The 21,986-nt window shown below is 41.7% G+C and overlaps 1 protein-coding gene across 4 annotated transcripts in view; it reads left to right on the forward strand.

The window, feature by feature from the left end:
- Positions 1 to 1,929: 1,929 nt before the first annotated feature.
- The window catches only part of Rad54b (RAD54 homolog B), a 71,540-nt gene continuing 51,483 nt past the window's right edge, over positions 1,930 to 21,986 (forward strand). Inside the window, exons 1-3 of one of the 4 annotated variants that reach the window (XM_021224866.2) lie at positions 1,930 to 1,993; positions 5,551 to 5,701; positions 11,205 to 11,316. In XM_021224866.2, the coding sequence (XP_021080525.1) occupies positions 5,567 to 5,701; positions 11,205 to 11,316 (247 nt within the window). In that variant the 5' untranslated portion in view covers positions 1,930 to 1,993; positions 5,551 to 5,566. Of the gene's footprint in view, positions 2,049 to 5,367; positions 5,419 to 5,550; positions 5,702 to 11,204; positions 11,317 to 21,986 lie in introns of those variants that run through there. The other 3 variants (XM_021224865.2, XM_005066196.4, XM_021224864.2) reach the window with 3 other exon arrangements.

Raw genomic sequence — 21,986 nt, forward strand, 5'->3', positions numbered from 1 at the left:
CTGTTCAACCTGCAAGACCCTTTTGGGACATGGACGCCACCCTTGCCTAGTAAGCTACACCTCTCAGTTTGCAGCTGTTTTGGGGGCCACCTTTGGTGTTCTTCAACTTCCTCCTCATCTGAGTGGCCACTGGTTGACACTGTCCTGAAATTCATCCAGACTCCCAGCAACCTGTTTGTTTTCCACAGCCAACCCCCATCTCTGCCAGAGGTACCCCTGGCCTTTCTGCATCCTGAGAACAGCTTGTATAGTGGTTTTCAAGTGTGGTCTGGCCCAGCAGTACCAGTGTTTCTGGTTCTGGTTAGAAATGGTTCAGATCTACAGAATTTAAATCTGTGTTTTAGTGATTCCTCAGAGATTCTGATGTTGGTCTTGATGTGTGAAAACAACGGTCACTCTCCGTCTCTGTGGTGTGTTGACTGTACAGCATTACAGCATGCTCAGCTACCACACAACACCGGGCGTTGGTGGTGCACATCTCTAATTCCAGCGCTAGGGAGGCAGAGGCAGGCGGATCTCTTTGAGTTTGAGTTCCAGGACAGGCTCCAAAGCAATACAGAAACGCTGCCTCACCCACCACCAAAACAAACACAAACAAACAAAACCAAACCACTATCCAGGAACAAAGCAAAAAGCCTGCTCAAAACACTCTCACACTGAGAGGCATACAAAGACAATCAGCAAGTGTGCTGGGAAAAAGGGTGGACATTGTGCGGTGGAGGCAGGGGGGACGTTTACATCTTATGATGAGTAGAGGCTGGCTTGGTGCAGGTGGTATTGAAGATAAGCTGGGAACACTAAAAGGGCTGTTCCCGCCCCATCACCCTTCTTTTGTGTCCCTTAGAAAAAGAGGGGTGTGTGGTTCAGATGGGCATCTTACTGTAGAGGCCCCATTCTACAACTTTAATAACCCTGGCCCCTGGAGTTGCCAGAAGCCAGAATCAATTGATGAAGTGTCTCTTTAGGCCTGGAAAAGTCTCCAGGACAAAAGCCTTTAACACACACACGCTATCAAATTACTCCGTAAGTGAATATACCTGTTTATTTTTCTACCAGTACCATGAGTTCTCATTATTTCACTTTCTCATTAAACCCTTTATTTTTTTTTAACACTCTTAAAATTTTGTCAAGCTGTTAAAAAAAAATCAACAGATGACCTTCAATCACTTTCTCTTTTCAGAGGAATCTAATACCAGATTTTTTTCCTTCCTCCCCCCTTTTTAAGACAGGACTTCTCTGTGTAGTCCTGGCTGGCCTCAAACTCATATAGATCAGTCTGCCTTTTCCTCCTGAATGCTGGGATTAAAGGTGTGCACACCACCACTTTAGCGACAGGATTGCCCTATTTGCTATGAAGACCAGGCTGGCGTCGAATTCAGAGAATCGCCTGCTTCTGCCTCCCGAGTGCTGGGATTAAAGGTGTCAGCCACCAATGCCCTGCTAATTCTAACTCCAGATTTCTTAGGACCGACCCACGGTATGACTGTAGCACTTGAAACGTTACTTGGAAAATTCTCTGATGATATCGCGTCCTTGCTTACGATACATCAGTGCTTTTTCAATACCAAAGAAACCCTTCGCTCTTTTACGAGAGTCCAATAACCACGCATTTATTTTTATACTTCTAGAACTTAAAGGGGCTTGTAAACATCTTAGGGGCTGCATCTAATCAATGTCATTTGAATGAGTAACTAGCAGGATTCCGTGTACTTTATGGTGCACACATTTCTAGGCCAAGTTTGTCGCTTCAGTTAGAATCTGAAGACTGGAGACTGGTTTTAGCTCTAGGGGCCAACCAGACTCAGACCGGGACGTCAGTGAATGGAAAGGCAAAGATGCGTGAGCTACGCTGCGCCAGAAAGGCCGTCCAATCAGAGTCGGGCCAAAGCGACGCTGCGCGGGGCTGCGCATGCTCGGCGCCCGGCCGCCGATTGGTTGTGTGGAGGCGGGCGACTTGAGTTGGTCGGAGGAGGGCGTCCTTCCCTCCTGCAAGGTGTGCGCGGTGTCTGTCAGTGTGGTGGGTGCGTCTCTGTCGCCGAGGCTGGGAGGTGGGTCCGGGGCTGGTGAGGATGGCGCGGGTCCCGGGGGAGGAAGGCGGGGGCCGCCGCGGGGGCTGGCTGGCCTGGGGCGGAGGGCGGGCCCTGCGGGAGGCCGCCCTGGGCCGGTGACGTCCAGGCAGGTGACAGTCCTGAGGATCTGGGACCACCAATGTCTTCCTTAGGCGATTTTACTTAACCCCTCCCCCCCAATTAAATTAGTTATGGAGGATTTTGTAGGCAGGTGGACTGGAGTCCCAAAGTTTAAGAGGAATTTACAGTATAAAGTGGAAACCTTATTTCTTAATGCACCTGGAAGCCAAAAAGCTGAAATAGCAAGGGATGCTCGTTCCTGGCTGGAGGAGTTTTAATTTCTTGCATCCTGCACACGCCCTCTCCTCCAGAGAAAGGCTTAGATTCTGGTTATGATCCTGTAGGCAGAACTGTCTCTCCTCCAGTGGGACCTTTGTCGTCTCTACTCTCATAGGATTTTTTTGGGTGGATTAAACAGACAACAGTAATCACAGGTAGTAAAGTATCGAGTCACCATGTGGTTGCTGGGAGTTGAACTCAGGACCTCTGGAAGAGCAGCCAGTGCTCCTAACCTCTGAGCCATCTCTAGCCCAAGACTCAGAATTTTAGGAGTTTGTGAAGACTGTATTCGGTTTTGTGTGTGTGGGTACATATTCATCTAGTACCTAATTATGGGTAAGTGGATTTCTTTTTCTATAAGTTATGCTGACATGATTATATTTATACAAAGCCACTTAAGCATACTTCCTTATACCAAAAGTTGAATTTCTGGGTTGATCAAGTGATTTTGATAACTATGTATATTCTTGGTAATGACTGTCTAGTGTTTTGCTAAATTGCAGTGAAGTACTGGCTGCTATCCATTATCGATAGAAAAACTCCACTGTTTTAAAAGGAAATAGAATAGTAAAATGAAATTGCATTATAAGCATGCCTTAAGTTATCAGTGTTTTCTTATTAACCTATTCTAAACATTTGTTGATGAATGTAATTACCTGGAGTTGTGGTTGGTCTTGTTTTTAGAATTTCCTTAGTGCCGGGCATTGGTGATGGCACGCCTTTAATCCCAGCACTCGAGAGGCAGAGGCAGGCGAGTTCGAGGCCAGCCTGGTCTACAGAGCGAGTTCCAGGACAGTCTCCAATACAATACAGAGAAACCCTGTCTCGAAAAAGGAAAAAAAAAAAAAAAAGAATTGCCTTAGTTACTTTTCCAGTGTTACGATGAAACGTGACTATATATTAGTCAGGGTTCTCTAGAGAAACAGAAGTGAAAAAAAGCAAAAACAAAACATTTAATTTGGGCCTCACAGTTCCAGAGGGTTAGAGCCTATGACCATCAGGGCAGGAAGCATGGCAGCAGGCAGGCCTTGGAGCAGTAGCTGAGAGCTTAACTTCTTTTTTTGTTTATTTTGTTTCTTGAGACCACGATTTCTCTACATAGCTTTGACTGTCCTGGAACTCTCTTTGTATATCAGTTTGGCCACAAACTCACAGAGATCTGCCTAATTCTGCCTCCCAAGTGCTGGGATTAAAGGTATACATCATGAGAATTTACTTTTTGATCCACAATCACAGGCAGAGAGACAAGGCAATATAGTTCTAGCTTTCAGAACCTCAAATTTCCCCCCAGTGACCTCCTCCAACAAGGTCATACCTACTAATCTTTCCCAAATAGATCCACCGATCAGGTATTCAAATATATGATCCCACGGGAGGGGGGTATTCTTATTCAAACCACCACAAGAACAGTGCAGAAAACAAACATGATTGTTGGTTACTATGTGTTTTATGGATTAACGAGTTTTAAAATACAGCACGAATGATAAATATATATATACATATACATATATATGTAATGTGGATGGATAGATAGATGCATGTATGCTTTTTCTTTAGATTTTTTACATTTACATTGGTTAGAGAAGATGATGTTGTTTGTTTTCTACCCTTTTGTTCTTTAGTCTTTGGGAGCCCACCACCCAGATCCCAAATAAATCCCACATCGAGTCTTATTCTTTCTTATATATGCTTGGCTTATTTCTAGCCAGATTTTCTTAAACTGTCCTGTCTACCTTTTGCCTCTGGGCTTTTCCTTTTCTTCTGTATATCTCATTTTCCCTCTTATTCTGTGACCTCTTTTATTAGACCATCAGGTGTTTTAGACAGTTAAAGAATCACAGCTTCACAGCGTTAAACAAATGCAGCATAAACAAAAGCAACACATCTTTACATCGTTAAACAAATGTTCCAGAGCATAAACAAATATACATACCGTAAAATAATATTCTACCAGAAGAGGGATATGATTATAGCATTATCAAAATTTACCTATGCTCAAGTTGACACACTTCAATTTAAGCTTTGAAATTCTTTTCAGTAGCATTTTTTACTGAAAATTTCAGTGTTTAGCTGTTGAGGTTGTTCTTTTTTGGGGGGGGGGAATGTGTATCGGTGTGTGTGTGTGTGTGTGTGTGTGTGTGTGTGTGTGTTAGTGTGCTACTCTTGCCTGTGTAAATGTGTGTGGAGGCGAGAAGTTGATGTTAAATATCTTTCTCAATCACTTACCCACCTATATGTTGAGATGGTCTCTCACTAGACTTGTTTTGGCTGGAGCAGCTGGCTAGTGACTGAGATGCACCTCTCTCCGTTTTCTGTCTGTAGTTACTGATTCATGCTGCCTCCTGCTTGCACACAACCACCTTTTTTTAAAAAAAACTTTATTTATTTATTTATGGTATTGTTTTGGAGGCTGTTCTGGAACTCGCTCTGTAGACCAGGCTGTCCTTGAACTCACAAAGATCTGCCTGCCTCTGCCTCCCGAGTGCTGGATTAAAGGCGTGTGCCACCAATGCCAGGGCACAACTGCTTTATTCACTGAACTATCTCCCCAACTCCCAAGTTTTCTAAGGCTTATTCTCTTTATTTAAAAAGGATTGCTTTTAGTTTATATGTATGAGTGTTTACCTCCTGTAGAGTGTAGCCTTTTTCTTGCCAGCCGCTTTGGTTTCTCCCCACCAGTCGCCTGGGCTCTGCCGTGTTGCAGTCCCCAAATAACTCACAAGATGCTGTATTAATTATGAAGCTGTTGGATGTTTGCTTGTTTCTTACTGGCTAGCTCTGACTTAAGTATTTATCCCATAATTGTTAATCTAAGTATTTCTCTTACTGGAGAAAAGGGTCTGGACCTCCTACCCCTATGGCGACTACATCATGGCTCTCTCTGCTTCTCCTTCCCAGAATCCTCCTTGACTCCTAGTCCCACCTATCTTGCTTCCCTATTGGCCAACAGTGCTTTATTCAACAACCAATAAGACAGATTTACAGAATCACATCTCCCATCAACCTCCATGTATGTATATGTACCACGTGTATACTTGGTGCCTTCAGAGGCCAGAAGAGGGTGTCAGATTCTTTGGGACTGGAGTTAGGGACACTTGTTCCAATCAGATTCATGGATGATTTCTATTTTGGTATTTTTCAGGTTAATATTGCTGAAGATGAGAAGATCTGCAGCACCAAGTCAGGTGCAGGGAAATTCCTTTAAAAAACCAAAATTCATACCTCCAGGAAGAAGTAATGCAAGTCTGACTAAAGAGATTACAAAGATGGGTCCAGACATAAAACTGTTTCAGGTAAATAAAAGAAGGGAATCATAGTATGAAATATATATATAGTGGTGGCTCATACTTGTGAGCCAAGCACTTGGAAGGCTGAAGCAGGAGGATTGCTATAAGTTCAAAACTAGCGTAGGCTTCATGAGGTCAGTCCAGCCTAGTCTGTGTAGTGAAACTGTCTCAAAAGCAGTTAAATAAATAAAAAGGAAAAAGAAAAAGAAAAATAACAGCAACAAAAAGTAACCCTGTTGCCTATTAGAACTTTCAGTGTCTTCCGAAAAAAATCTTCCAAAATTCCTAGGAATAATAACGTGGCCTTTGTTAAGAGTGCTGGTGGCCAGCCGGGCGTTGGTGGTGCACGCCTTTAATCCCAGCACTCGGGAGGCAGAGGCAGGTGGATCACTGTGTGTTCGAGACCAGCCTGGACTACCAAGCGAGTTCCAGGACAGCCTCCAAAGCCACAGAGAAACCCTGTCTCGAAAAACCAAAAAAAAAAAAAAAAAGAGTGCTGGTGGCCACGATGGAGGAGCAGCAGTGGTAACTGAACTTCAGGAGGTGGGCCCACAGGAGGCTAAGCAGGGATGGGTGAACCACCCCCACACCCCCTCCTCCCTTGGCCCCAGGCTTTGGCTCCAGAAGGTCTCTTGGCACTTGTCTTTACATGTTTGCCATTGCCATTTTTCTCTGGTATCTGGCATGGTGAATGGGTGTAGGGGGATCCCCACTGCCTCTGATGTGGTGTGATTATTCATGGAGGTAGCCTGTTCAACTGAACATTTTTACCTGTGGATTATTATGAAGTTGTACTGTTTAATCAAAGCAGTGACTTTATGCAATCATAGTGTTAATTTAAATAGAATTTTGATGATTAAGGGTTTTTAACAGATGTAGTAAGGGATTATGGTAGAGGTTAGTTTAGTGGGAAAATTAGTACAGGTAAAGCAGGGGCTGCAGAGGATAGAAAATAAGAACAAGGAAGTGTCACATAGCTAGAATGTAGGAGTTTTACTTGAGGAGCCGTATAGACTATGGTTAATGATTAAGGAAAACAATCGAGTCCCAGGAGTTCTTTTAATCTTGATGATGGGAAATGTGTTCATGGGTTTAGGTCTGCATCATAACTAAAGCAAAGCTTTCAATAATGACTTCATGTAACTAAAAAGCAAAGAATTAGATAGTTGGTGAAGATAATTGGACACAACTTTAAATTATGAAAAGGGAAACTAGTAACCTGTTTTTCTGGCAATTATAAAAACTACTGCCTGTGTACATGGTTATGGCTGAAAGACCCTGATCTGATCTATGGGAAGTGTAGAAGTTGAATGTTTAACTGAGTGTGGGTTTCTCAGAAAGTGCGTGAAGATGTGGTTCAGAGGTGTTGTGGGTTGATTTGTTCCAGAAATACATTTTTATGGTGATTATGTAGTAACTGTGTAACTTTTGATAATGGGAAAAGTTCCCTCTTTGTAATGAACTTGGTTTGAGGAATATAAAAGGGTATCTGAAAAAGAGTAGAAGAGAGGTGTCTATCCCTCAGAAAAGAAGTCTGTGTTTTCTCGTTCCCAGTCTCTCTGACCTGTAGAAGACTGGACCCTCTCTACAACAGTAAATAAAAATCTTTTCAAGGAAGAGGTGGAGTCTCTTAAAAAGTCAATCTCTGGGCTGGCGGGGAGGTTCAGTGGGTAGACACACTTGCCACCAAGTCTGGCAACCTGAGTTCAATTCCCAGGACCCACAGGGTAAAAGGAGAGACCACCATAAGTTATCCTTTGACTTCACATGTGTTCTGTGGCATGTGTTGTGTACACGTGTACACCTGCAGAATACACAATAGTAAATGTAATAAAAAGTCTAATTAGTGTTCTTTCAAGTTATTGATTTGATGAACAGAAACTTGGGATACAGTGGTTTAATGAGAAACATAACATAAATAATTTATATAATTATTTCAGACTTTTATATCACCATTATGATTATTATTTTTCTTTGCTGGGGTGAACCTAGGATCTTACACATGGTAGGTAAGTGATCTTTGATGGAGCTATAAACTCAGCCTCTAGTGTTCAATTTATAGAGAGCAAATGCTGGGCCGGGCGTGATTGTGTGTGCCTGTAATCTCAGCACTGCTGAGACAGGGGATTGGGAGTATGAAGCTTTGTGTCAAAACAAAACAGAACTGTTAGAAATGTCTTTATAAAGCTTGTATAAGAAATAGGATTATTTTTTATTTTTCCTGTATGTATGTGTATGCACCATGTGCACACAGTGCCCCACAGAGGGCAAACAATGAAGTTGGATTCCTAGGAACTGAACATCCGGATGACTCTTAGCAGCCATGTGGGTTTTGGACATTGAACCCAGGTCCTCTGCAGGAGCAGTTAATGCTCTCAACTGCCTAGTTGTCTCTCCAGTCTCTAAGGAGCATGTTTGTTTAGGTCTAAGAAGAAAGTTTTTATATGCACAGGAGGTATATAAAACACAGAAAGTATATGAATCCTTTCTACTCTATAATTTTTTAATCCATGTTTTAGATTTTATAGTCTTAATTTTTTACTTTAAATTTTATGTAGTTTATGTGTATGGTATATGTATATATATCTGTGAATCAACCACATGCATGCCTGGTGTCCTTGGAGGCCAGAGGAGGGCATCAGAATCTCTGAGACTGAAATTACAGACAGGAGTGAGCTGCCACGTGGTTCTGGAAATTGAACTCAGGACCTCTAGAAGAGCAGCCAGTGCTCTTAACTGCTGAGCCATCTCTCCAGCCCAAGTCTTATTTTTTAAAATGTTATTTGAAGGTAAAGGATATAGCATAAGCTTTACTATTTATTTGATTATTTTTGAGTCAAGGTCTCTGTAGCCCAGATTAGCCTGTAACTCTGTGTATCCCAGGTTGATTTCCAAGTTGCTTTGAGCATCCTGTCTCTGCCTGTTGAGAACGGAGATTATGGATACTTGTTTTTTAAATGTACACTTACGTGGCATCGGTTTCTTGTACAACATTGTGCAGTCATCCTCATTGTTGCCAAAGCTTTCTCAGCAGCCCAAACAGAGACTTTGTGCGTATTAAATGGTAACTCTGTACCTAAAACTCCACTCATTAAGTGTACTACCCTATCTTTCCCTCAGTCTTTGGTTAATGACTTTTATCTCCCATAAACTTCATGCCTTCATATTCTGCAAAGAAGTACAATTGTGTGCTATTTGCCATCTGAGGTCTGGTTTATTCCACTTTTATTTCTAAGGTTCAACTATATTATATCATGTGCTGAAAAAAATTTTTTTCAAGACAGGGTTTCTCTGTGTCCTGGAACTTGCTCTGTAGACCAGGCTGGCCTGGAACTCAGAGAACCACCTGTATCTGCTTATAGAGTGCTGAGATTAAAGGGGTACACCACCATTCTGGCTCGGTGCTTGTTTAATAGGTTTACAGTTGTACAGCTATTGCCACATTCAACTGTAGCTGTTTTCATGACCTCAGGAAGAAACCTTACATGCTAACTGCCACTCCCTCTTTGTCCAAGTTCTCCAGACTTGACACGGCTAATGCATTTTGTCTCTAGACTTGCCTGTTATTGACATTTCATATAAATCAATTCATGTAAAACATACATGTCCTTTTGCAACTTGCATAGCTTTCCCTTTAGCATAATGTTTTGAAGGCTTACCTATGTTGTAGTAGGTGTCAGTAGTTAATTTTTATTGCAGAAATACCAGTTTTCTCTTGCTCTCGTAACATATTACTATGGATTTACAGACTTAAAACAACAGAAATGTATCATCTTGGAAACAACCAAGAACCCACCAAGAGTATGATGGTGGCGAAGCATGGCAGCGAGCAGCTGGCATGGCCGCAAGTAGGATTAGGAAGCAGAGGGTAAACTGGACGTAGGATGAGCCTATGAACTCTCAAAGACCATCTCTACTCACGAACTTTATCCAGGAAGGCTGAACCTCCTATGCCTCCCCAAACAGCACCACCAACTAGGGACCAAGTGTTCAAATGCCTGCACCTATGGGGGGCATTTTTCATTGAAATCACCACAGTGCAGTACCTCTCACTGGGCTAAGATCAAGGTGTCCGTAAGGCCTGTGTTGACATCTGGAGGCTTTAGGGAAGAATCCATTTACTTACCTGATTTCTTGATCTTTCTACCTGTACTCATTCAGCATATCCTACTAGGATGCAACAGCTGTGCAGCCAACCTCTGTAGGTTACTGTGGTCACCTTTTCCCTTCCTTCCTTCTCTCCTTCCTTCCTTCCTTCCTTCCTTCCTTCCTTCCTTCCTTCCTTCCTTCCTTCCTTTTGGAGGAAGGGTTTCCTTATTTAGTGTAAGCTGGCATGGAACTTACATTGTAGCCCAAGCTGACCTTGGAATTGTGCACAACCATATCCATCAGGGCAAGATCCACATGGGTATTGTCCCTAACGCCTAGGAGTTCTGAGATTTCCTTGGCTTGTCTGGTAAGAACAATTGCTACTCTTGATCCTACATGGGCACTGGGCCCCGTTCCCTCTAACAGTAAACTAGACAGACACAATACTTTTCCTTACAGTAACACTGAGTGGTGACAGAGCTGTGATCTATTAGAGGCAAACAGCTACACTCCGTTTCCATTTTCAAGCCAGCATTGGAAGTTGCTCTCTCTGGTTTTCTGTGATTGAAACTTAACCTGGTTAGATTGGTTCCATTTGGATAGTATCAGATAATCTCTCCTAAAGGCTCTAACTCTTAATGTAGCTTCTCAGCCCCTTTGCCACATAAGATGGCATCAGATCGGTAGATTCTGGGTACTAAACCATATCTTTGAGAGTGTTTATTTCACCCATAACACTTAATATTCTGTTGTAGTCATTTGCCATGTTTTATACATTTTATTCATTAGTTAAGAAGTATTTGGCTGGGCGTTGGTGGCGCACGCCTTTAGTCCCAGCATTTGGGATTAACAAAACAAACAAACAAACAAAAAAGTATTTGGTTTGTCTCAACTTTCCTTTGAAGGCACTGGAGTTTAAACTCAAAGCTTTGTGTTTGGTAGGCTCTATCATTGAGCACTTGATTTTCTTTTTAACTTTTTTAGTTCTCTATTTTTATTTCATGTGCATTGCCTGCATGTATGTCTTTATGAGGATGTTGGATTCCCCTGGAACTGGAGTTGCAGACAGTTGTGAACTACCATGTGGGTGCTGGGTCCTCTGGAAGAGCAGCCAATGTTCTTAACCATCTCTCCAGCCCCAAGCACTTGATTTTTTCAGACAGCATGTTTTATAAACTCAGGCTGGGTTTAAATTGCTGTGAAGCTCAGGTTGGCTTTGAGCTTGTTATGTATCCTAGGCTGACTTCCCACTTGGGACCACAGCAGCTCCCCCTTACCCCCCAGTACCTACTGTTAATACAGATTTGTAGAAACTGGCAGCTTGCTTTAAATTTAGAGCCTATTATGTAAAAATGTGGGAACTTAGATTTAATTCATATATATATATATATATATATATATATATTTTTTTCTTCTTTAGGGTCCTGAACAGTCACAAAACGATCCAGCTGTACGCAATTCAAACCTTCAGCCTGCTGAGGGAAGCACTAGGGAAATGGATCCCAATGCTGGAGTGGATCTACTTCATACAGGTAAGGTAGTGATTTTACTATGTTTATACTTACTGGTCATGTCACAGCGCTATGAAATGATTATTCAAGAATGGATGTTCACTAGATTTTATTTCAGATTATCTGCTATCAAAATTTATCTTTAGAAGTTGAATTTATAACCATTTAACTAAAAGGCTCGGTGGTTAGAATGTTTGTCTTTCATGGCAAGCGCCTGGGTTTGAGCCCCAGCACTGGCCAAGTAACCAATCAGACAACCCCCAAAACCATGTAATTGAAGGTTTGTATTTTGCAATAGGTATCTGTTCAAGACTATAGGAAGAGGCCAGGCCTTGGTGGGGCACACCTTTAATCCCAGCACTTGGGAGGCAGAGGCAGGTGGATCTCTGTGAGTTCAAGGCCAGCCTGGTCTACCAAGCGAGTTCCAGGACAACCCCCAAAACAATACAGAGAAACCCTGTCTCGAAAAACCAAAAAAAAAAAAAAAAAAAAAATGACTTTAAGAAGATTGTTGATCAGGTGCAATCTTTAAGTACCAATTAACTGTGTTTGAAGTTCTGTAATAAACATGTTGAAGAAATAAACTTGATAGATAAGTAAATCACAACTTTCTTGTAGTCTGTGGTAAGGTCTGCGAAGGGAGACAGGAATGAGATGTAGAGTCAGTGAGGAAAAAGCACACAGACGTTTTTCCTTCTCAGGAATAAAAAGCTTTCTTCTTGTTCATCATCATCATCATCTTCTTCTTCTTCTTCATCATCTTCTTCTCCTCCTTCTCCTCCTCCTTCCTCTTCCTCCTCTTCCTCCCATACACATGCATGTCCAAGCTACTTGTTATAGATTAACAGAGTATAAGTAAGGAAGATATTTTTCTCAGCCAGTTCTTTTACTGGCAGGCAGGCTGCATTTTGCGATTACAAAGAAAGGATCAATCTTACAAAAAAATCTTAAAATGGGCTGGAACGATGACTGGGTGCTTAAGAGCACTGGCTGCTCTTCCAGAGGATCTGGGTTCCATTCCCAGAGTCCACATGGCAGCTTACACACTGCCAGGGGATCTGACACCCTAACACAAAAAGCAAAACACTAATGCACATAAAGTAAAAATAAATAATTAAAAAAAGCTGGGTAGTGGTGGTGCCTTTAATCCCAGCACTCTGGAGGCAGAAGCAGGTGGATCTCTGTGAGTTGGAGGCCAGCTTGGTCTACAAGCGAGTTCCAGGATATTTATTTAGGAAAACCTTGTCTCAGAAAACCTAAAACCAAAAACAAATCTTAAAAGAATTACAAACTTTTATATGTGAAAAACAATGAGTCAGCTCTACTTTAAATCCTCAGGGTGCATACCCTTTTATCTCAGGAAGCTGGGGGCAGAAATGATCACCAACCCATTTTAGCAAGAAAGGTATGTCAGCCAGCTGTAGCCAGGCTGGCATTGTTTTTGTTCCCCGACCTCAATGAGTCCCTTGCTTAACTATTGTAAGTGTGCCTTTTTCTAAACTTTAAATTGTTCCCCAAGATTTTCCATCTCAAAGCCATTAAAAAATCTTAACTTTAAATCATTATATAAAGCTTTGTTTTGGCTGTGATGTACACAGAAATCTGTGAGCACATCTCCCAACATTAACATTAAAAGAACTTGAGCTGTCTTAGCTTCTGGGACTCAATTGTTTTCCTTAATTGTTAACCTAAACCATAGTCTGTAAGACTCCTCAATAGAAATTTGTAAGTCCTATCTGTGTGACACTTCCTTGGTCCTATTTTCTATCCTCTGCAGCCCCTGCTTTACCAGGGGTAAAGCAGGATATCCTGCCTTTACCTGTACTAATTTTCCCACTAAACTAACCTCTATCATAATCCCTTACTATGTTTGTTGAAAACCCTCAATCATCAAAATTCTATTCAAACTAGCACTATTATTGTATAACATCATTGCTTCAGTTAAGCAGTATAGCTTGAGAGGAGTTCATGTCATAATAATCCACAGGTAAAAATGCCCAGCAGAGCGGGATATTTCCAAGAAATGACCACACTACATTAGAGGCAGTGGGGAATTCCCCCACCCCCTTTCCTTCTTTCTTCCTTCCTTCCTTCCTTCCTTCCTTCCTTCCGTCCTCCTTCCTTCCTCCCTTCCTTCCTCCCTTACTTTCTCCCTCCCTCCCTCCCTCTCTCTCTCTCTCTTGCCTTCATATAACATGGTAGCTGATCTCTATCTGAGAATGATGTTTTACTATGGGATATAATATAATCTGTTATGATTGGTGATTTGTCATTCTCTTCCGTACTAAATATGAGAAGGAGTTAAGAGTTAAGATAAATTGAGGAGTGAATTAATTCACTTAGCCCTTAGCCCCTTCTCTAATTTAGTGAATTCACTGAACTGTGGAGCCTATTCCAACTGTCTGATACTCTCCTGCCTCTTACTCAGAGAGGTCAGATTGGAGATAGGACCCCAAGAAATGTTTTCTTCTCTGGTGTGTTGTGCAGTGGGATTTACCATAGACAAGCATGGAGATGGGAGACATCTATGGTGTACAGATGGTACCTTTTGGCATCCTTTTAATTCTAGATCTAATTCATTCTGGAGGGGGATGTAATTCTGTATATTTCAGTTGAAATATGTCCCCACATTACCCTTTTGTTTTGTAAAATTCCCCATCTGTAGAGAAGTTGAAAATAGTTAGCATTCTCAATTCAGCATTTGGTAATATGCCTCATTTACAGTTTCTTTCCGCTCATGTCCTGTGTGCTAGGAGTTGAACCTATGGTCTCATGCATGTTAGGCATGTTCTTTAACAGAGTTCCAAAGGATGGCTTGTTTGTTTTCTTTCTTAATAGAAAGTACTCCAGTAAGTACACGTGACTACATTCTGCTTCCCTGGGTGCTTGTAGCTTTATAGCACTGTATATTTGCAGATGATGTTCTTTGAGGATAAAGGTGTAAGTTTACCTCTAATGACTTCCCAAGGTTCAGAGAATGTTCTTTCTGTGGAAAGAGTAGAAGAGCCAGTTTCTGGACAGCCCTTGTTAGGGTTCTTATTGCTGTAATGAAACACCATGACTAAAGATCTGGGGAGCAAAGGGTTTATTTACTTTATGCTTCCAAACCACTGTTCATCACTGAAGGAAGTCAGGACAGGAATGCAAACGAGCTGATGCAGAGGCCATGCAGGGGTGCTGCTCCGTGGTTTCCTTCCAATGGCTTGCTCAGCCTGCTTTCTTTTAGAAACAGGGTGACACCAGCCACGATGGGCTGGGATCTCCTTTATCTATTTCTAGTTTAGAAAGTGCCCTATGAGCTTACCTACAGTCAGATCTTATGGATGCATTTTCTCAGTGGAGGATTCCTTCTCTCAGATGACTCTAGCTTGTGTCAAAGTTGGCATAAAAGTATCCAGCACAGCCCTTTATCTTTATTAATAGTCTAAATGAGTCATCTCCATGTGGAACTGTATTTAAAGGGTTGCAGCATTAGAAAGGTTAGGAGCTGTTGTAATTAAAACAAAAACAGCTGGAAAGAGAGAGATGTCATGCAACAGTTCAAGCAGAGGGTTTTTATTAGACGGAAAGGATGGGGGTGGAGGAGAGGGGCAGGGACAGGAGCAGCAGGAAAGAGGGGTGGAGGAGCAGGGAGGATGATGGACAGAGAGGGAGAGAAAGAATGAGGGAGGGGGATGGGAGGTGGGCAGGGCCCTTTTAAAAGGGAACATATTGAATAGGTACAGGTGGTGTTCTGAGTGTCAGAACTCCAAAGGCAGGCCAGTAAAATGCCTAAATACTATCAAGAACTACTGGTTTAGCTTGTGTCAAGTTGACAAAATCTAGCCAGCACAGATTTACATATTTGGAAAAAATATTGTCTATATTTTCTGCAAATAGCAGTTAATTAGTTGTTTATTTTACATATTTATTTGCTTATTTATGTGTGTGTGAGTTCAGGTCAGAGGACAGCTTGAGTCTGTTTGCTCCTTAACCATGTGGATCCCAGAGATCACCTCAAGATATCAGGCTTGGCAGGAAGTGCCATCACCCTCTATGCCATTTTGACTACTCTGCCTTTTTTCTTTTTCATTTCATTTTTACTGTAATAGTGTTGATGCAAAAATATAGCTTTCACATCCAGGGGAATAAGAAAATTTATTCTGGAGCCAATGAGTGACCATGGCTTGGGAGCACAGTTTTAGGGTACCCCAAATTCTGCATTCCAATATGGAAGCAGTTTCATGAAGCTTCCTCTTCCACTCCCCCGCCCCCCCAGACAGTGTTTCTTTGTAATAATAGTCTCAGCTCTACTGGAACTAGCTCTGTAGACCAGGCTGACCTCAAACTCACAGAGATCTATCTGCTTCTGCCTCTGGAATGCGGGGATTGCTGCTGCCACTGCTACCCAGCTCAATTTTCATGAAGTTTTTATAGTAACAGAACAAAGGAAGTCATTAATCAAGGAAATTTAATACATTGGTGGAAGTTACAAAAGCAAAGTGGAGAAATCTCACGATAGGCCTCATGCTATCTGAAGATTCTTAGCCTTTTGGTTGGTGAAAACTAGGCTTTTGTGAGGTTAAGACATGCCAAAAAGTTTTTATCTGTTAGTCTGAGGATGTTGGTCCCTACACAGAGGTTAAAGATAGCCCAAGGAGCGGGGCATGGTAATGCCTTTAATCTCAGTGCTCAAGAGCAGTGACAGGCAGATCTCTTGTGAGGTCAGTGTAGCTTACACATACAACCAGGGCTATGTGGAGAGACCTGGTCTCAAAAAAAACAAAACAAAAACAACAACAACAAAAACTCCATCAAAACCAAGGAAAACAAACAAACAAAACAAAGATAAAATTCTAAAATAAATTATAGTTAGACTTTGCAGTCACTGAAGTTCTAATCCAATAACCAGCCTTGCAGAAGCTTCATTTTGAAACTGTAGCTTTTTCCTAGGAAGTTTCATTCACAATAGTTTCCCTTGAAGTCTTTTTTTAGTGCATTTAGAACTAATTTACTCCCCAACCCAGAGGTACTAGGGATTGAACCCAGAGTGGTAAGTAAGCATTCTGTCACTGAACTGTTTCCCCAGCCCTTAGATACTTGCTCTGTAAAGGTATTGCCTGGTCTTCACTATGTATCCTAGGCTGATCTCAGTCATGATCCTTCTGCCTCAGCCAGAGTTATAGATGCATGCCAGCATGCCTAACTAACTTACTCTTTTAAAAAGCTGATGCCATTGTATGAGCATGTCAGTGTATTACTAATGAATATTTAGATTGTATGGTGTGGTGGTTTGAAAGAAAATGTCCCCCAAAGGGAGTGACACTATTAGGAGGTGTGGCTTTGTTGGAGTAGATGTGCTCTTGTTGGAGGAAGTGGATCACTGTGGAGGTGGGCTTTGAGGTCTCCTGTATGCTCAAGATACTGCCTAGTGTCTCAGATCACTTCTTGTTGTCTGCAAGATGTAGGACTCTCAGCTACTTCTCCAGCACCATGTCTGCCTGCACGCCACCATGTCCTACCATCATGATAATGGACTGAACCCCTGAACTGTAAGTGAGCCACCCTAAGTAAATGTTTTCCTTTATAAGAGTTGCTGTGGTCAGGGTGTCTCTTCACAGCAATAGAAACTCTAACTAAGACGACATACGGGTCTTTTGGCATTATAAACAAAGATATATATATATATATATTATGTGTGTGTGTGTGTGTGTGTGTGTGTGTGTAATACCTTGTAGTAGGGTGAATGTACACTCATTATTCTGGTAGGTAATGGTCAGCTGGCCTTTGCAGAGATTAGTATGTGTCTGTGCTCTCATTAGCAATGCTTGAGCAATGTATGTATTCTTTTTTTGGTGTTCAGTTGTATTATAAGTATATACTTATGTTTTTTGATATTTGATAGTTTAGTAGTTAAAAATGTGATTTTTGTTGCATTTCTAAGTGTAAGCTTTTCACTATTCATATTTTCAGATTATTTGGGTCACACATGGTGATACACTCTTATAATACCAGCCCTTAGGAGGTTGAGGAGAGTTTTGCTTCTGTCTAAACCATATAGCAAGATCCTCACTTCCCTAAATATTCAAGACTGACATCAATATTGATGAAATGTACTTTTGTGTGAGTTGTGTGGTGTGTTCTTTTTCTCAACTTGTTGAAAATAAGCTGCTGGCGTGATGCTCTACGCACCTCAAATTTTTGGTGTATATTTTGTAAATAAACTGTAGAGCCTCATGAATGTGCTTGTGCTCTTTAAGAGTAGGCTCTGGGGTCTGGAGAGATGACTCAGAGGCTGCTCTTCCAAAGGACCCAGGTTCAATTCCCTAAGCTGCCAGTACTGCCAATTCCAGGGGATTTGATGCTCTTTTACCTACCTCTACAGGCACTGGGCATGCACATGGTGCACATACATACATGCAGACATAAAAGTAAATCTAAAAGTAACTAAAAATAGGCTGTATAGTGTGCCCTTGTCTCTTTCGCCATGTGAGGACATCTATCTATACAAGTTTCTGAAAGTGTTCCTTCACCCTATACTTAATAGTCCAATGCCTTGATTTTGGAATCTCTGATCTCCAGGGTAGTAGGAAATAAGTTTTTGTTGTGCACAAGCTAGCCAGTTTGTGGTATTTTGTTTTGACAACCTGAATGGATTAAGATACTTTATAGCTGGGCAGTAGTGGCACATACCTTTAATCCCAGCACTTGGATGGCAGAGGCAGGCGGATCTCTGTGAGTTTGAGACCAGCCTTGTCTACAGGATCGAGTTCCAGGACAGCCTCTAAGCCACAGAGAAACCCTGACTGGAAAAACCAAAAACCAACAAAACAAAACAAAACAACAACAACAAAAACTGTTTATGGTAAAAACCTTTTCCCTGTTAGTTCAAGATTATGTGTTTGCCTTTAGGTTTTTTTTTTCCCCGTTTTTTGAGATAGGATTTCACTTTGTAATCCTAGCTGTCCTGGAACTTGATATGGAACTCAGAGATCTGCTGGTCTTTGCCCTCTGAGTGCTGGAGTCAGAGGTGCACACTGCCACACCCCAGCCTTTCCACCTTATTTTTGAGACAAGTTTGTCTTGCTTTGTTTTCACTGAACCTGGTCCCTGACTCCCCACCTGCTTACAGGGCCTGGCTTTTCTCTTGCTTTTGGAGAGCCAGTTAGGTGCTCGTAGCCCACCCACCATGCAGTTCATTTAGGCTGAGTTTTCAACTTTGTTTCTAACTTAGATTTGTTTGATGTTCCTTCATGATTTGGTTAAGCTTATATGTTTTGGCAGGACAGTCAAGGCACATGGTGTCAGTGTAGCCATTCTTGGTGATGGTGCTTTCATTTGAGTAAAACTGTGTGTGCAGGTTTCTTTTGACACTATCTAAAATAGTTTCTGGGTTTTTTTTGTTTTGTTTTGTTTTTGGTTTTTCGAGACAGGGTTTCTCTGTATTGTTTTGGAGGCTGTCCTGGAACTCACTCTGTAGACCAGGCTCAGAGATCTGCCTGTCTCTGCCTCCCAACTGCTGGGACTAAAGGGGTGTACCACCAGCTCCAGGCTCTAAAATAGTTTCTACACTGTGGTTAATAAGTAACCTTGGAAAATTACTTTGAAAGTATTGATATATATATATTTTAATTGCAGTGTTGTGAATTGGTTTAACATCTTTGTACATGCTAGACAAATGCTCTGCCTCTGTCCTTGCCTAAAATTATTACTGTGATTTCTGCCAGTAAGACTTTGTAAGTCCATTTAAGTGAGACCTTCTCCTTTTCCTTCATTTATTTACTAATTAATTCACAAAACTTGTTTTACTCAGTGAATTGTAGCACTGCTATCAGTGTGTGTGTGTGTGTGTGTGTGTGTGTGTGTGTGTACACATCACAGCACAAGTGGCGATTAGAAGCCAGCTTTGAGATCTGGTTCTCTCTTTCTACTGTGTAGGTGTTGGACATTGAACTCTTACTGTCGGGCTCCATGGCAAGTACCTTTTACCCACTGAGCTATCTTGCTAACTCCTGGCCTGTCTCTTAAAAGCAGCCAAAAGCTCTATTTCCGTGTATTTGTTGATAGAACTTTAGCCCTTCCAAGAATCAAAGCTAGGAAATAATGTATCTGTAGAATTGGGGGCATGTTGACATGGTCCCAGGTAGCTCCGGCTGCCCTAGAACTCTATATAAAGACTGGCCTTATCCAGCCTCTTCTTTCCAGACATCAGGATTGTAGGTGTGTATTGTCATACTGGCCTTTAAACACACACACACACACACACACACACACACACACACACACACACACACACACACAGGTGTCAGTAGATACTTGGGGAGTCAGGTCTCTTATACCAAGTAGGTTCCAGGAGTTGAACCATGACAAACAAGTGCTCTTACCCACTGAGCATTTTACTAATCCTTAACTGAACTATTTACCTTCCTTCTTTTGTTTTTAAATATCCATTTTTGTATTTTTTTTAGTATATGGGTATGAATGTTTTGCCTTTGTGCATATCTGTGCACCATGTGTGTGCCTGGTGTGCATAGAGACTAGAAGAAGAGGACTTTGAATTCTTTTTTTTTTCTTTCGAGACAGGGTTTCTCTGTATTGCTTTGGAGGCTGTCCTGGAACTCGATCTGTAGACCAGGCTGGCCTCGAACTCACAGAGATCCTCCTACCTCTGCCTCCCAAGTGCTGAGATTAAAGGCGTGTGCCACCGACACCCGGCGGGCTTTGGATTCTTAGGAAATAGAGTTATAGATGGTTGTGAGCTGCCATGTGGGTGCTGAGACTAGAACTCAGGACCTTTGGAAGCACAGCCAGTGCTCTGCCTCCTGACTCGTCTCTTTAGCCTTGATTGCATTAGTTTTAATTGCGTGTGTGTTGTGTGGCTCTGTGGGTGTGTGCATGTGAGAGCAAGGAGCCTGTGGAGGAGGCTTCAGACCCCTGGAGCTGCTGTCACAGGCCGTTGTGAGCTGATGGTCAGTGTTCTGGAAACCACGCTGGGATCCTCTGGGAGAGTAGTGTATGCTGGTAACCACTGAGCCACCTCTCCGTCTTTGCTTTAGAGAGATTACAGACTGAGTTTGGGGTTACAGGTGTAGTTGAGTGTGCACTTTACTTATTTTTCCTTTTGTTCTGTTCTGGGACTGGACCCAGGGGCTCACATGGGCTCACACATGCTAGGCATATGCTTTACAGCAGAGCTGCATTTTTAGCTCCTTCAAAGCGATTTTGATTTTATAGATAGACACATGAAGGACATTTGGATTGGAACTATTTGTTTAAAGTTTGTCAACAGTTGATTGAGGAATATTTCTCCTATTTTGACTTTTTTCCTTATATAAGGTTGAACACAGCTATAAGGAATCAGATATTAATCCATTTATTATCTTTTCCACACAGAAAATTTTTCATAGAAAATTCAGAACTAAGCTGGGTGGTGGTGGTACATGCCTTTAATCCCAGGATTTGGGAATCAGAGGCAGGTGGATCTCTGTGAGTTTGAAGCCAGCCTGGTCTATAAATTGAGTTCCAAGACAGCCAGGGCTATACAGAGGGACCCTCCCTGCCTTGAAAAGTTAAAAAAAAAAAAAAGAAAGTAGATAAGAAAATTAAGAACTAAGGAGGCCATCCTTTGTGTTAAAGGCCCTTTAATGATGATTTAGGTTGATGAATTGGATGGTTTTTGTGATTTTGAAGGTGTGTCGAGTTATTTTTTCAGTCAGGAGAGAAATAAAATACATCTGTTGTAAAGATACCATTGAAGACAATTCTCCTTGAACTATTAGCTTTTAGTTGTGGGTAAAGAAGTTTTTAAGGAGACTTGTGTGGAGACTATTGGGATTTCTGCTGTGGTTGCAAGCAAATATAGTTATTAAACCTTGTCCTGGTATCAGTCTGGTTGAGGAAAGACCTGTGATCATTCAGATATTGGTCTCTGCTGTTCACCCTTCCGGCTCATATGTATGCTTGAAGGAGTTACCCAGGACTCTTCAAGAGACTGGAGCATCATGTTTTCTGTTGTGTGTGGAGCATTGCCACCTTTTAGTTTATACGAGGCTTGTTGGAGAGAGGCAGTAGTCAGATGACATTCACGTTAATTTGTAGTTTTTAATTCACATGGCTTTCAGAGATGTGCGCGAGTGCCTTCCCCTACCCCCAGTGCTTGGGACAAAACCCAGGTCTTTTACATGCTAGGAAAGCATTTTGCCACTGAGATGTGCTTACTGCCCAAGGCACAATTTAAAAATATTTAAAAACTAAACTTTAGGGCTGGTAAGATGGCTCAGTGGATAAGGTTTGATTCCATGTCCGATGAGCTGTTTGACTCTTGAACCCATGTGGTGGAAATAGAAATCTGACTCCTGAAATTGTCCTCTGACATCCACATGTGCTTGTGTGTGCACAATTACATAAGACAATAAAAATGTAAAAACTTAATTTGTTTGAACCTTGCCGAATGATGCCAAAGAATACTTAGAGACAGTAAAATGACTACTGTAGTAGAACAAATCAACATATTCATCATCTCAGTCAATTTTTATGCCAAAAGCAACTAAAATCTACTTATTCAACACTCATGTCTAATACAATAGTTTTATTAACTAGTTCTTATATTGTAAACTAGTTTAATTCAGCTGACACAATTTGTTTTGTGTTTTGAAACAGGATCTCATATAGACCACGCTGGCCTCAAACTCACTATGTAACTGATCTCTCTT

Source organism: Mesocricetus auratus, unplaced genomic scaffold (assembly GCF_017639785.1).
Source record: "Mesocricetus auratus isolate SY011 unplaced genomic scaffold, BCM_Maur_2.0 Super-Scaffold_6730, whole genome shotgun sequence".
In the NCBI taxonomy this organism is placed as follows: Eukaryota; Metazoa; Chordata; class Mammalia; order Rodentia; family Cricetidae; genus Mesocricetus; species Mesocricetus auratus.